Source organism: Carcharhinus amblyrhynchos, chromosome 3 (genome assembly GCF_965287045.1).
Source record: "Carcharhinus amblyrhynchos chromosome 3, sCarAmb.v2.hapA, whole genome shotgun sequence".
NCBI lineage: Eukaryota > Metazoa > Chordata > Chondrichthyes > Carcharhiniformes > Carcharhinidae > Carcharhinus > Carcharhinus amblyrhynchos.
In genome coordinates this window covers 22,927,233-22,943,490 of record NC_137326.1, presented here as the reverse complement: position 1 = coordinate 22,943,490, position 16,258 = coordinate 22,927,233, and the positions used below count along the sequence as shown (strand labels likewise).

The 16,258-nt window shown below is 41.4% G+C and overlaps 1 protein-coding gene across 1 annotated transcript in view; it reads right to left on the bottom strand.

Moving 5' to 3' along the window:
- Positions 1-16,258, bottom strand: part of LOC145362488 (uncharacterized protein FLJ43738-like) — a 90,090-nt gene that overhangs the window by 15,408 nt on the left and 58,424 nt on the right. The window contains exons 9-12 of the mRNA XM_080218508.1: positions 15,534-15,728; positions 6,284-6,554; positions 4,431-4,595; positions 1,590-1,802 (exon numbers count right to left, since the gene is read on the bottom strand). Coding sequence (XP_080074634.1) covers positions 1,590-1,802; positions 4,431-4,595; positions 6,284-6,554; positions 15,534-15,728 — 844 coding nt within the window. The remainder of the gene's footprint in view (positions 1-1,589; positions 1,803-4,430; positions 4,596-6,283; positions 6,555-15,533; positions 15,729-16,258) is intronic.

Here is a 16,258-nt window from a genome sequence, read left to right as displayed (position 1 = left end):
AGAGAAAATTCATTTAAATGGCCGTCGTATACATTTACTGTGGATCAAATGAATGTTTTTAGCAGTCTAAACAACTGCTGTACGTTATTTCCTTTTTGGTATTATTAAGCAAGTACTCCAGTATTCTTGCTTACCGTGTTGCCAGCATATCACAGTTAAACCTGCGTTACAGAATGACAATTTTTTTTCAGGAGGCCAAAAGGTCTGTAATGCCTATGTTAGCTCCCCATCACTGCTACGTTTAGTGTCTTTGTTTTTCATGTGTTTGCCTAACTTCCTCTTAAGGTGCCATGATTGACTAGCCGATAACAATAACTTATCACGTATCCCACATTAAAAATAATCCAATTTCAAAAATGGCATTCCAGTTTATTCCTTTATTCTCCAAGTATTAATTCTGACTTGGATTTATTACTAGTTTACCAACAAATGGAAATAATCTTTCAATATTTATCCCCTTAAACGCTCCAATCACTAAATATTACTTCTAGATTTTTCTTAATATAAATGGAAAAAGAAAGGTGTTTTTTCACCTTATTGTAACTATGTCTTCCCATCTGATATTCCTTCCCTTGGCTTTTCTCATGAATAGGTACAACTTTCTTGATGTTGTACTTCATGTAAAACTTTATAAGCGCCTGGTTCTGGGTCCAGTTCTGGGCACCACACTTCACCAAGAATGGGATAGCACTGGAGAGGCCGCAGAAGAGAATGGTCCCAGGATAAAGAACTTCAGTTATGTGGAAAGTAAGGAGAAGTTGGGAAGAAGGTTAAGAAGTTGTTGAAGAAGGTTAAGAAGAGCTTTGATAAGAGATGTTCAAAACCATGAGGGGTCTGAACAGAATAGATAAGGAGAAATTGTTCTTGTTGGTGAATGGACCGTGAACCAGAAGGCACAGGCTTAAGGTGATTGGTAACGAAGCATTGGTGACATGAGGAAAATCTTTTTCATGCAGTCAGTGGTCTTTGTTCTTGTCTGTACATCTGACAGTTGTCTATCTATTCCTCTAACCTGTCATGTACGAATGCACCCTCCTAACTTTTTCCACAGTTTACTTTTTGCCCCTTAATTTAGGGGATAGGGCCTGGGTCAGATTATTGTCGGTGCAGGCTTGATGAGACAAATGTCCTCCTTCTGTACTGTAGGGATTCTATGACAATTTACTTCTCCTTCATGGAATAACTCATATATTCCCTACTTGTGAAATGACAGTCATATATCAAATCCTTTTGAAGGCCAAATAAATTATTTGAATTCCTGTTAAGAATGTTAGCTAAGATAATGGAAAACCATGGGGAAAATTAACTGTTTTGTCACATTTATTGCTTTCCTCAAGATTTCAAAGAAATCTTTCTAATTCATTGAACATTAATGCTCTTCACCTTTCAAACAATAAATTAGTTCTTGGATGATTTTGTTCTCCTGTGTTCTGTAGAAATATATAATTTACTAGTTCTACCTTTTCCTAAATGTTAGGAGTGGACATTATATATAATTCATACTTTGTAAATGTTCATTTCAATTAGCAAGTTACTTTAACACTGAAACAGAGAATTCATTTACTGAAAGTTTGGGACATGGGTGGCACCTTTTTAAGATCGCTTATCCGTGCTTCATCTGGTTTTTTTGGATGTTCATTGGCCTCCAGGCTGGACTTGAATCCTGGATACCTGAATCCTTCAAAGGTTAGCCAAGCTGCCCGTGATTGTTCCGTTATTTTCTTTTTCTCTTTATCCACATCCACGGGAGCTACCATTGCTGACAAAAAATCCTGATTGTATGTGAAGTAATGCTTTGGTTTCTGTGAGGGAGAAAGGCCATTCACAAATGGACATTAATATTTTGTACGGGATATTGAAAAGCATTTCTCATACACGCCTGTACATGGTAAATAAATAGAAATGTTTGACTCTTACACTGCTAGTGTCTGTATAAATGTTTTAGAGCTTTGGTAGATGCCTGTCCTGATGGAAGGGTTAGAGACAACGAGGGTGATTTTAACTGTCTTGCCTGAACACTGGACCAGTGGTGGGCACGGCTACAACACCACACATTAAGAAGCATTTAGGTCAGCACTTAAAGGTTGTAGCATACAATGTCATAGACCAAGTGCAGGAAAATGGGATTAGAATAGATAGTTGCTTGCTGACCGACGCAGACGTAATGGGCCAAAGGGCCTCTTTCTGTGCTGTAAAACTCTATGACCCTCATGTTGCTGATGATCAGGACATTTAAAACTATAACTAGGAAGCTAAGCAATCACTGACAGGCAGTTTGTGAACTGAAAAGGGGCAGGAGATCCAATGACTGCTCTGGAAGCAACTGTAGCGAGGAGCGACTGGTCGCAGGCGAAATAATTTTTCTATGTGGGATATAAGGCAGATTTTTGCATTCCCAGCAGCAGCACTCCAGTCATTTATAAAAGCTTACCTCAATCTTGCCAGAGAGAAAACCCCTCAGTATCCCTTCCAATGACTGCTGGTTAGGCAACTCAATATTTAGGGCCATGCAGAATTGGATAGTGAATGTTGGATCAGCATGAGATCAGAATTTGGACCATGAATTAATTAGTTTTATAATGATTCTGCCTGTTTGGTCAGCTGTGCTAGTCACATGATTTGAAATCATGTGCATTGGGCAGACCTGGGTTGTCAGTGATAGGTTTGTTTCAGAATGATTTCACTTGCCACTGCTACATTTCATTGAAGTATGGTGGCTGGAAGATGAAAATCACCCACAATATAAACTACATTACCATAACATGCTTCTCACCCCACTGACTCATCTTTTGTGGTCATTTCAAATTCTACTATATGGGCATGCAAGTGAACCATAGAATAAGTGACCTGTGACAGAATAGTGAAAAATGTACACACAGAAAAATACACATAGTGAGAAATTGTGTATTGTACAATCTGGCATACATAGTGGTCAGAATACACTTAATTAGGAATTTATGTTTTCTGGGAGGGAGAGACGAGAAAGAAAAACTCCATTTACTTACAGTATAAATATAGTATGCATTTGTTTTTACTGGATATAATATTTATCTGACACTCTTACTCAGTTCGGTTGGATTATTGAATCAATAATGGTGAGCCCTGGCATGTAATTGCAAGTCTTTGGAATCCATCAGATTTCTTTCCACAGGGAGTTAGATAAATATCAATGTTATTCCAAAAAAAAACTCCATGGTGAAAGAAGCTTGGGAAGTTATATGAAGACTTACATCGTAAAATATTTTCTTTGAAAGCAAGAGATGGAATATTTAGAGTGTTTTCCAAAACTTCAAGTTCAGCTCATAGCGGGAGCTCCTTCTTCCTTTGGGGTGATGGAACCCACAACATCAGCCTCTTACCTTGGCACAAAGTTTATTTGACTCAACTCACACTCTCATTCAAACTTAAAGTGGTCTTGAAATATGTTTACAATAAAGTTCCCTGACCTGATTTTCTTCTTCTGATGCTTGGAATGTTCTCCCATGACTGGTGGGCAGAGCTAATGCAAGCAAGGTCGGTTGGCAAATAGAATGGTATAAGGTCATTGACACCAGGATTTCTGTAAGGCTGGGACTGGGTGGTGGTAAAATCAATACCCTTGCAGCCTGATGTAGCAAAAGGGACCACTGCAACACCTTATGGAATTCCTCCTTGTTCAATCTCCTGTCCCTCAAGGTACTGTACAACAATGTACCCTCTAGAGACAATCAATTTAAGTGTCTGGTCCCTGTTTGTTTTGTGTGGGGCAACAGATAAACAGTAAATTAGAAGGGCAACTTGCATGGGACTTTTAGGTCATCCTGTGGTCGACCACCTTCAGAGTACAGCATAGCTGTACACCTTGAAGATAAAGACGTGCAGTGCCTGTCGTGGGCAGAAGTGGGATCGACTGAAGTATTTCAGGTCTGGAACATGCAGAAGAAAGCATTTAGTCTCAATAAGGCATTTTTTGTATTATTCCTTTGTCAGCCCTTTGGCACTCATTAAAGTGGGCACTCTTCATGTTTGAAACAAGTTCTTGTGCGGTATGGGTCACCACAGCTAAATTTACTCCAGCGTCCATGGAACTGTGATCAGGAATCCTTGCTCAGTTAAGAGCAGTAATAGTTAAAGAAACACCCTACTGTTGCATCAACCTAGACCAACATTTTCTGGTCTTTGTGTGGCTTTGTCACAGATCGTAAGTTGCATTCATCCATGGAGTCATTGAAGCCAAAAAATAGTTTTGAGATGTACATCCTGATTGCTTGTCCCTTTAGCCTTGTTCCCATGTCTAAGGATATTGATAACATTTATTGCTGTTTATTTTCAATCTTTGATACAAATTCCTTCGCTGTCACAAATTATTTCTCATGCCTGAAATGAATTGTTAATTTACGGATGAGAAATATTACTGGTGTAAAACATATGTTTAATAAGTTGGTCCCTACCAGAGCCATCTCCTGCCGCAGCAGTTCCTTTGCTTGCGCAGCAGAGTTTAAGGTCTGACTGGAGTAGATATACACTTCTTTTCCTTCAGGAGGCACTGCTGCAATCATTCTTCGCTTGGTTTTCTTCAGCTTTTTGCTAGCTTGGTAAACTGAGGCAATATTAGCCTGAAAAATGAAAATATTTAGTGCTCAAATGACTTTGTTGCATTTGAAAAGGAGGAAGACACCAGGGTGGAATTCTTGCATTTGAAAATATTTAACCTTCCTCTGTCAACCCTATGACCTATCTGAAGCTGAAGGTGGTCTGATGTCTGACCTCTGAGGCTACTTCAGCCTGAAATCATCCCTAACTGCGATTGAGAAGAAGGTGGTGAACTGTGTCTGGAATTGCTGCAATCCCTGTGGTGTAGGTGATAATCAGCAGCAGATTTCCTTGTCTATTTTTACCTGATGCCATGAAATTTCATGGGGTCTGGCTTCAACGTTGAAGACTCCAAGAGTAATTCCCTTCGAAGTGCATACCACTGCATTGTCATCTATGGATGGGTCTGCCTTGCCCTTGGAACATACACCACCATCAACAACCATGGGCATGGGATGTTGTCTGGAAAGTATAATTCCATGAGCATGAGTATGTTGCTTGACTAGAACTAGTCTGTGAGACAATGTTCCCAATTTTGGCACAAATGCTCAGTTATTAGTAAGGAAGACATTGCAGAGTCAAAGGGATGGGTGGTCTGTTGGGTTTCATTCCTTACTGCCTTTTCTGTAGTGGTTTCATACAACTGAGTGGCTTACATTTTTTTATTCATTCATGGAACATGGGCGTCGCTGGCTGGTCAGCATTTATTGCCTATCCCTAGTTTCCTTTGGAGAGCAGTTGAGAGTCAACCTCACTGCTGTGGCTCCCTCCCCTAAAGGACATTTGAATCATAGAATCACAGAACCCTACAGTGCAGAAAGAAGCCCTTCGGCCCATTGAGTCTGCACTGAACACAATCCCACTCAGGCCCTGCCCCATATTCCTACATATTTACCCACTAATCCCTCTAACCTATGCATCCCTGCACACTAAGGGGCAATTTCTTAGCATGGCCAATCAACCTAACCCACACATCTTTGGACTGTGGGAGGAAACCGGAGCACCCAGAGGAAACCCACACAGACACGAGGAGAATGTGCAAACTCCACACAGGCAGTGACGTGAGCCAGGAATCGAACCCAGGACCCTGGAGCTGTGAAGCAGCAGTGCTAACCACTATGCTACCATGCCGCCCAGTTAGTGAACCAGATGGGTTTTTCCGACAATTGACAATGTTTCATGGTCAGCAGTAGATTCTTAATTCCAGATTTTTTTTTTACTGAATTCAAATTCCACCATCGGCCATGGTGGAACCTGATTCCCCAGAACATTAGGTGAGTTTCTGGATTAATAGTCCAATGATAGCACCACCAGGACATTGTGTCCCTGAAATTACTAGACCATTTCAGAGGGCATTTAAGATTTAGCCACATGGAGTCACGTAGGCCAGACCAAATGAGGATGGCAGATTTTCCTCCTTAAAGGACTCCATGAAACAGAAGGGTTTTTATGACGATCAACAATGTTTTCATGATCACTATTACCAAGACAGGCTTTTAATTCCAAATTTAATTCATTTGATTTAAATTCCACCAGCTGCCATGGTGGAATATGTAAAACAAAGTCCAGAACATTAGCCTTGGCCTCTGGATTCCTTGTCCAGTGACATTTCCACTATGCCATCACACCCCCTGGAATAATAATAATTACCTCTGGAATAATTCTACTCATTCAAGCCACTATGCAAACTTTGATTTTGACTAACCAATACCTGAATGTGATCTTTGAAGATTTGACTTGTTTTCCTCCGTATATAACTTTCATTTACAATGCCCAGTTCAGGATAATGTACCCGTTTTGGTGGCATAAGTTGGGGAGCAGGTTGTTCTGCACTGAATGCCAGGCTCTTGGTGGGAAGGGGACCAGTTTCGGAGGCTGGGATTCCAAACTCACGACTCAGGGTTTTTGCCATTTCTGCTGATGGGAAGAGATCATATTGTACTACTTCTCTAAACTTTGAGGCGGAGCATATGTGTTGAAGTCTGCAAAACAAAGAAAAGTTTAATAATAACGTGCCCAGTCCAGCCTGTACGTCACGCAAGGGAGCCCACTAGAAGCTTTTTATGAACCTGCATTCTACATGGGAACATCAAAATTTTCTGCTGCTTTCTTGAATGCAGGGTGACACTCTCCGGGGGCGATTTTACCATTTTGATTCTAAGTGCTGAATCTGGGCGCAATTCAGATCTGACTTGGAAAACTGTTCTCAGGCGCTCCCATACACACTCAGCCTGAAAAAGAAAATCACGAGTCTGAATCGCGCTGCAGACAGGGCTTATCGTGCTCGAAACGCTGCAGCTCAGATTGGAGCCTTCAACTGCGCATGCGCAGTAAAAAAAAATTTGAAAAATGCTCCCGTCACACCGCTCCTGGGCCGCAAAAAGCGGATAAAGCAGCCCAGGAGCAAAAAGTAGGAGTGATGGTTCCCAAAGATATCACCCCACTCCCACAAAATAACTATTCCCCTTATTCACCCACTCCCCTCGCTACCCAGACCAATCACGACCCCTTGCCCCCTTTCCCCCCCACCACTGACTGGCCGCAGAGTGGCAGCGGTCCCCCTTCCTCTTTCACTGATTGCCCGCAGAGAGTGGCAGCCGTCTCTCCCCCCCACCCCCCAAGACATCCATCTGGCTTACTGCTCTTCTCCTACCCCTCTACCAGAGAACCATCCGGCCTCCCCACCTCTGCCCACCGAAGAATAATCGGGCCTCCCTCTTCACCACACCCTCCTCCCACCAGAGCACGATCTGGCCTTCCTTTGCCCTTCTTCCCCCCACCAGGAAATGATCAGGCCTCGCTCCACCCTCTCCCAACTAGAGATACATCTGACCCACCTCTTCCTCCCTCCCCCACCAGAGAAAGATCAGGCCTCCCCCTCCCTCTCCCCAACCAGAGAATGATCTGGCCTCCTGCCCCCCACCCCCTCAACAGCACTGATCTGAGTCAGAGAGCCGTTGGAAACTCTGAACTTAACACTTCAGAAGCTAGAGCGCCGGGAACAGACCTTTACTGAGCATGTCTGTTCCGTGCCAAATCTGGACAAGTGAACACAATGGTAAAGAGGGAAATGCTGGTAAGATTGGGTGACTAGTTCATTAAGTCAATTTAAATGCATGCAAACGCATTTAAATTGACATCGCGCCCATTTTGGGCACGGTTCCTATAGCAGCCAATTTTAGGACTTGGTAAAATGGGAATATGTGCAGACGTGGGCGCAGATTGCACTATTCCCCTCATGCCCGACTTTACCAAGTTTTCGCATCTGAAAATGGGCGCAACGCAATGGTAAAATCGGGCCTTCCAAACTGCTTTCAATCGTACGATGCTACTATTGATAGTTTAGGAAGCATCTAGGTAGCTCAAGATAGAATTTCTGACAAGGTTGAACTTTTATATATTACTACAAGCAACTAGATGACAGAGGAATGTAACAGAAATTTGCCATTCTTAGTTCAGTGTAATCTAATTTGTGTCGACAGTTGAACAATTCTACCTTTAGGCTTCTATGTGATGTGACATGTACAGCAAAAATTCTACTATATCCTTACACAGTCCAGGATATGCTGCACATATCCAATAAAAATGTTTTGTAGTTTTGCTTGGGTTTTTCTTACTCCTAAATGATTTCCTTCTGCAACCTCATACGACACCTGAACACCACCTTTATATAACCCACCAGTAATATAACTGATGAACCGCTTCCCATTTTTCATCCGCATAAATAAGTAAAGGTCACCTCTTCCTTATTAAGCCATCATTTTAAATGTAGTAACACTCCAGTATGCATTCAGATTTTTCTTCCGTGTATGCTTTCAGATACAACTTCTTTATATCTACATCTTTCAGTTTTAGTTCTGTCAGCTTTCCTGAACTATAGATATGTGCTTCATTCTCCACCAGTTCTTGTTCTTTCTCAACCATCGGGTCAAAGATTGTTCCTGATAAGTGAACCTGAGTCTCCTTATCTTTATTCTTCAATTTCTCCTCCAAACTCAACCTGTGGCTTTGTGACCTTATTACTACACAGTTAGAAAATATCCCACGATATTCTTCTTGTAACACCTCTGTTTATTTGATTTTTCCATTGTCTTTTCAACCACGGTAAGCATCATTCTCATCTGCGACCCAGCTATATTGTTACCCAAGATAAACTGTATCCCCGAAAAAGGTAATTTCTCTCTATCACTCCTACCCCTACTTCATAATGTTTCACCGGACTATCCAAACTTCCTTTATGTAATGGAACACTACTCTTCTCACCATAATTTCCACATACTACCACCTTCTCTAGCAATACTCCTTCTGAACTACATATCACTTCATCTCTCACCATTAAAGATTGACTTGTTCCATATTTCTTAAGATCTTAACTTTTTTACCTATTCCTCCTTGTATGTATGAGCAAACACTATCCAGACAAAGAACAAAGAACAACCCGGCACGGGAAACAGGCCCTTCGGCCCAACGAGCCTGCGCCGCCATTTTAACAAAGCATTTTCCTATACCTACCTTGCCCCGTGTGTATGCGAATGGTACCCCTATTGTAGCCAGATTCAGGGGAGAATAGTGTAGGGTCAATTTGGTACACCAATCAGCCTAAGAGCACATTTTTGGGGTGTGGGAGGAAACCGGAGCACCCGGAGGAAACCCACGCAACCACAGGGAGAATGCGCAAACTCCCACAGACACAGGCCCAAATCCATGTATCTGGACAGCTAGCAGTGATAGTCACTGAGCTGTTGTGGTGCCCGTCTGCTGGTCCAGGTTTAAGCACACACAACGACACGAAGTACTAGGCCACTCTCAAAACATCCAAGAGCAGCCCACGCATGACCCACCGTGTGCATGCCCCTCGTTTGACAACAAGGTGGACCTTGTCTCTACAAATACCTTCCTCCACTGCCCTCGGGCTGTTGGGTGGCCTGTAGCATACCCCTAGCATCGTAATTTCTCCCTTCCTATTCCTCAACTCCACCCACAGCGACTCAATCCCTCACTCCTCCATATTGTCCTCCCTCTGCACTGCTGTGATGTGCTCCTTAACTAACAACACCACCCCACCACCTCTCTTCAACCCTCCTCTGTCACACCTAAAACACTTATATCCAGGAATATTCAGCTGCCAGTCCTGCCCTTCCTTTAACCACGTCTCTGTCACTGCCACCACATCTAAATTCCTCACAAACATCAAGGCCCTAAGCTCATCCGTTTTACTCGTTACATTCCTCGCATTAAAACAGACGTAATCCAACCCTCCAGGCCCACTCGGATCCTCCTTTCCCCTGATAATTTTCCTTTCACCCAAATCTACCCTGTCCCCCAACTCACTCCCGATCCCAGTGCCTAATGAGCTATCAGTCTCATCCCCACCCCCCCCCTCCATATTACTTTAAACCCTGCCTAAACACTCCAGCTAACCTCCCAGCTAAGACATTTGTCCCCCTCCCATTCAAATGCTCCTCATCTCTCCTGTACAGGTGCCCTTCTCTCACAAATACTTCCCAGTGATCGACAAAAGTAAAGCCCTCCACCTTGCACCAATCCCTCAGCCATGCATTCAGCTGCATGATCTCATTATTCCTAGCCCTGCTGGTACTAGGCAGCAGCCCAGAGAATGCCACCCTGGAGACCCTGCTCTTCAGCTTGGCCCCCAACTCTCTAAATTGCCTACGTACATCTGCCCTACTCTGTCTTCCTACGTCCTTTTCTCCTATGTGTATTATTATTTCTGCCTGAGTCCCCTCACCCTTCAAAATTCCCTCTATCCTCTCTGATATGTCCTGTACCCCTGCTCCAGGGAGGCAGACTACCATCCTTGAATCACGCTTTTGCCCACAGGATCGCCCATCAATTCCTCTGACCCTCCCATCCCCCACCACTATCTCATTGCCAGCCCTCTTCCTTCCCTCTGAGTCATTCTGGCCCTCCTGTCTTTCCTTTTGTACCCCTGTTGATGCCTTTTGGGGGGCCACTGGGGTGGTCTTTGGACCAGGACTATTCTTCGTCTTCCTCTTCCTCCTCCTAACAGTTACCCACCCATCCTGTCCCCCAGGCCCTGGGACCTCCACTTGTTCATGGTTCATAGCCATTAACTCCTCATTCTCCCTAACCAGAATTCTTTAAAGAGATCTGATACTTGCTTGTCAACTAACTGCTGAACAGGCTGTACATTCTTTTACACTTCTTTAACAACAACCATGGCTTCCTTTACTACTTTAACAAACCTCACGTGGTTTTTTTGCCACGTCTGCCTTCCCAGTGCTTTTCTTAAGCCACCAACACTGCAACTTTGTGTGTCCAACTTTACTATATTGAAAAGACCTTAGGCTTTTTACTTCTCTTCCACCCGCATATGTTTCCTTTTTAACCTGAGGTAAACTATCCTTACTATCTCCAACATGATATCCTTTGCCTTTACTACCTGACGATTTACCTTTTCCCCTGTTTCTATCCCTCATAGGTGAAATTGATGTTGAAAGTCAAACTTTGATTTATGAGCTAACTCATAGTCATCTGTCATTTTTGATGCCAATCTTGCAGTTTTAACCCTCTGCTCTTCCACACGTGTTCTCACTATTTCAGCAAGTGAATTCTTAAACTCCTCCAAGATAAGAACATCATACGTCTGTTCTACCTTTGATGCTGTTATCCACCTGTCAATTTATTTTGTTTGGTTCTTTCAAATTCTATATACATTTGACCTGGTTCCTTCCTTAAATTTCTAAACTTTTGTCTGTAGGCATCTGGCACTAGTTCATATTCACTTAAGATGGCTTTTTTCACCTCATCATAATCCCTACATATCTTCTCTGATAGTGTCACAAACACCTCATTAGTTCTACCTACCAACTTTGTTTGAACCAACAAGACCCACACGGTTTGTGGCCATTTTACTTGTTTAGCTACTTTCTCAAATGAAATGAAAAAGGCTTCTCTATACTTCTCGCTTGATTGTATTTAAACAGATCCCCAACAGGCCTTTTACTAGGGTGGGTCGACGTTTTCTCACTGCCCTCAGCATTGCTATTCTCTATTTATTTTTTCTGCTTTTAATTGCAGTTCAAATGGTTTTGTTTCCTTTTTCTCTCTGCTGCAATTGCCACACCCTCTCTTTCTCCCTTGCCATTGCCTCGAATTCAAGCTGTTCAATTTGTGATTGAATTCTAGCCAATTCCAAGGCAGATAGTGTTTCTGGTAATTTTAAATACTGAGCTGTCACTGTTTTTATCTCTGCCTTCCTCGTCCCTTCAAGTGAAGTCAACTGCAGCCTGTTTGCCAGTTCCAAAAGCTTTGCTTTAACCACCTGTTGTAAACCATTCTGAATGATTTCTTTCACATCCAGTAAAACTTCAGCCACTGAAAGAGCCATTATTCCACAAGGCACCCCCTATTTAAACTAACCAAATGCAATACTTAAAAAGAAATAATAGGACATCAACACCCACTGTCTTATAGCTTTTAAGTGGAGGTGCCAGCTTTGGACTGGGGTAAAAACAGAAAGAAGTCTCACAAAATCAGCTTAAAGTCCAACAGGTTTATTTGTAGCAAATGGCACAAGCTTTCAGAACACACTGTTCCTTCATCAGGAAAAGCTCCCTTTTTTTAAAGTATGCATCACAAACCCCCCCAAAGTATGTTACGAAGCCTGACTAGACCCCAGTAGTTTCTCTACCTTGGCATTAGTGTGTGGATAAGGTGTTTTATTCCAGGTGTGAGTCTGGTCCCACCAGGAAGCTTTTATCAAAACTAACATTATTTAACAATACAGTTTAACTACAGCAGGTGATTTAGCTTAATGTTTACCAATTTTACTACTTAAATATGATAAGATCCAATGCTTAACTTTTAACCTATAACTATTGGTTCCAATTCAAGCAATATTCCTCTTATAGACTTAAACTCCTCTTCAAAATCAGTTAACAACACACAAGCTTCTGTGCTTGTACTTGTTCTGCCAGTCCTCAGAATACCTTTGCAGAGAGAAAGAGAGACCCACTCTAAGAGTGAGAGAGACCTTTTGCTTCTTACAGAATGTGCTGTAGCTGCTTGGTTTTCCCTGTAAGCTTAGCTCCTCCCCTTAAACATATGACTCTTGTCAATCAACCTAATCAAAATTCTATTCTGAAACCACATATGCATTAACACAGATTAAAACAAACACATCTCTAGCCAAAATCAATCACTAGCCTGCATTCTCAGCATTCTGAGCTGCCTGTTTTATAGACAAATCAGCACTATGTAAAACAGCTGAATTTTAAACATACCTCTGACAAGAAGCATGATATAAATACATTTCTTAAAGGCACAGTACAATCATGTTAGATTTGTCTTCGCTGGAGTTTAGGAGAGTTAAAGGTGGCATGATTAAACTATACAAGATCTTGAGGGGCCTTGACAGGGTGGAAGTGGAGAGTAAATTTACTCTCGTAGGAAAATTTAGCATGAGGTCACTGATTAAAAATAAAGGGTCACCTATTTATAGCAAAGCTGAAAAAAATGTTCTCTGAGGGTTGTAAGTCTTTGGAATTTCTTCTCAGAAGGCAGTGGAGGCAGAATCTTTGAACATTTTAAGGCTGAATTAGGTAGCATCTTGATAAACAAGTGGGTGAAAGGTTATTGGGGTTAGACAGGAATGTGTGATTGAGTCTCTGGTCCTCCTTGCATGTCACCTCTCCTCATTCACCCCATCATGCTACAGAGCAAGGAGGATGAAAACAACAGCACTTATGGTTGGGAGCAAGTAGTCTGAGCAGGACTCTTGTAGTGTGCAAAAGTCTTCATTCAGCATGTGCCACTCCCTACACAGACTGCAGCAATTTCATGTAACAGGAGAAAACACATAGCACTTCTACAGATGTGTCAATAGCCAGTAAAACTCAAAACAGCCACTAGCCTGAAGGTTCCCTGAAGATGAATGATGTCTTTAAATATCACCAATGGGGGTTTTTCCTGCTGTTGAATGTATGCTTAGCTGGACAACATTGGGGGCATTAGTGGGAGCATTGATTGGAATTGGCATTGCTACTGCTATCATCAAAGCAATATTACATACTGACAGACATCACAAACTATCGATTTTGTGTACTCCTGGCACACACTTACACACTGACTTTAACAACCTATCCTAAACTGTGTCCTGCACAACCTCCCCCCCTCTCCCACCCCAAGAAACATCTATGCAGCACAAGCATCAATTTGGGCCTGAAACTGCACCCATTGCACTAAAAATACAGGAGCTACAACATCAAATTTTATGAGCATTTCTTTTGAATAGTTTTAGAGATGAGGCATGTCTTTGTTTGTGAGTCTGTAATTCTCTACAAGACAAATTTTTTTGCTCTCAGCTCTGTCGTAAAGGGGAAACACACAGCATATGCTGGACAACTTCAGGTGTGACCTGATGGCCTGTTTAATGGAAATAAATCATCCGGCCAGATTTTCTGCATGTTCCTCAGTTAGAAGTTTCATAAATACATTGAGAAAAGTGCATAAATTTTGGCAAGAAAGTTTTATTTATTTATTCTTTCATGGGATATAGGTATCAGCCAGCATGTGTTGCCCATCTCTAATTGTCCTTGAACAGAGTGGCTTTCTGGGCCATTTCAGCGGGTGATTAAAATTCGATTAGATTGTTGTGGGTCTGGAGTCACACATAGGCCAAACCAGACACATGACACATATCCTACCCATTAATGAACATGACAGGTCTTTACAACAATCAGTGATAACTATCATTGTCACCATTACTAGCTTTCTATTCCAGATTTTAATAATTGAGTTGAAATTCCACAAGCTGGTGTGACGGGATTTGAACCTATGCCTGCAGCGCATTATGCCTAGGCTCTGGATTATGGGTTAAATGGCATTACCACCACCCCCACCACCACCCTTTTCGTTGGAGTTTATTCAAAAACTGGGATGGCTCACATATCTTTTTCTCCTTCTTAACTGGATGGTGTGGACCTAAAAGTTTGAGGCAATAGAATGCAAGAACTTGTATCTATGTAGTACTTTTCACTAACTCAGGATGTTCCATACTGCTTTACAGACAATGAAGAATTTCTGAAATGTGCTCACTGGAGGAAATGCTACATCAAGTTCAAACACAGCAATATCCCAAGAACAGCAATGAAACAAGTGACCAGACCACCAATTTTGGTCAAGGAATAAATGTTGAATAGGATGTTAGAGAGTTTCCTTGCTCTCCTTCAAATAGTCTCTTGAGATTTTCTTTATCCACCAAATGATAGCAGATTGTCTATACCCAACATCTCATCCAAAAAATGTCACCTCTTCTAGTAGGAACTCCCTCGGTATTGTGTTGAATTAAGTGTCAGGCTGGATTATAATTATATAATTATGATAGGTCTCTAGAGTGTGACTTGTATCCACCTCCTTCTGAATGCAACCCCTGAACCGAATTTAGTATTCAATGTACCTTTACCCTCTTTCACACATCTTACATCTGACAGCTAAGGTAATATGAAGAGTTGCCCACGATGTACATACTATGAATCAGTTGATTGGCTTTGTAAATGAATTTAATTGTTAGAAGTTTTGTACTTTGACATTATTTTCTACCCCATATTTGGAGTATCAATTAGAATGAATATATCGAATTGTTTATATAAATTAGCTTTCCCAAGCTATTGGATTTGTATATATTTGTACCTATGCTTTAAAAAAATGGCAATGTCTGTGCTTTAGCTATCTGAGGCATGCCTCCAAAGCGAGTAAAAGTTAGCTGATTTCTTGCACACCGTCCAAGTTGGGTCAAGTAACAAAATTCCAATAACTTATTTCCTTCTTGAATGGCAACAGATACATTGCATGGAACTATTTTAAGAGTGCGCAAAAATTAAGGCTTTTCTGAAGGAGAGAAATTGTTAATGATCTCTGTCAGACTGCCCACTAACAGCAATATTTCAATTAATGATATATACAAAGGAAGATCTCACCTACACAATGCCTGAAAGCAGTCCTTTGGAGTCATGTCCCTGATGTACAGCAAAGGTTGTTTTACAATATTATGCAGTGGCTCACGGAGATGAACATGGTAAAGATAATCACCCATATATGCATACAACCGCTCATGAAAACTGAAATCAGAATTGTACATAACCTTAACCCTTTCTACTTCAGGAACCGCAGAACTGAAAAATATAAATAAATAAAGTTTTTTTTAAACAAATGGATTCCTATGAAGAGGGCAAACACAAACCAATTCTTACTGGTATAACATACAGTTACTGAGAAAAATGAACAAGAAAATCAATTTTTTGAAAATGCATTTTGAGTGATTTTGATTAGTTCTTTACAAAGCCATGATTGTAGAAAATTCAATGGAAAATTTAGTCATACAATAAAAGAAGTTGACAAAAATGTGACAACAGGAAATAATATTTTGCAGGCAGGAAATGCGTGTAGATGTAAATTTCTTAATATTTCATTTTATACAAATGCTGAATGATCTTAATTTTGTACCATTCACTACTCAAAACATTTGCACTATCAGAATTTTATTTGAAATATAAATCTATCATTTATGATGAAAACTGGTCAGCGCCACATCGAGGGCCGAAGGGCCTGTACTGCGCTGTAAATGTTCTATGTTCTAAAAAATATTTAATACGTTGTAAAAATACAATAGGGGTGAAATTGATCCCGATAAGATGTGCTTAGA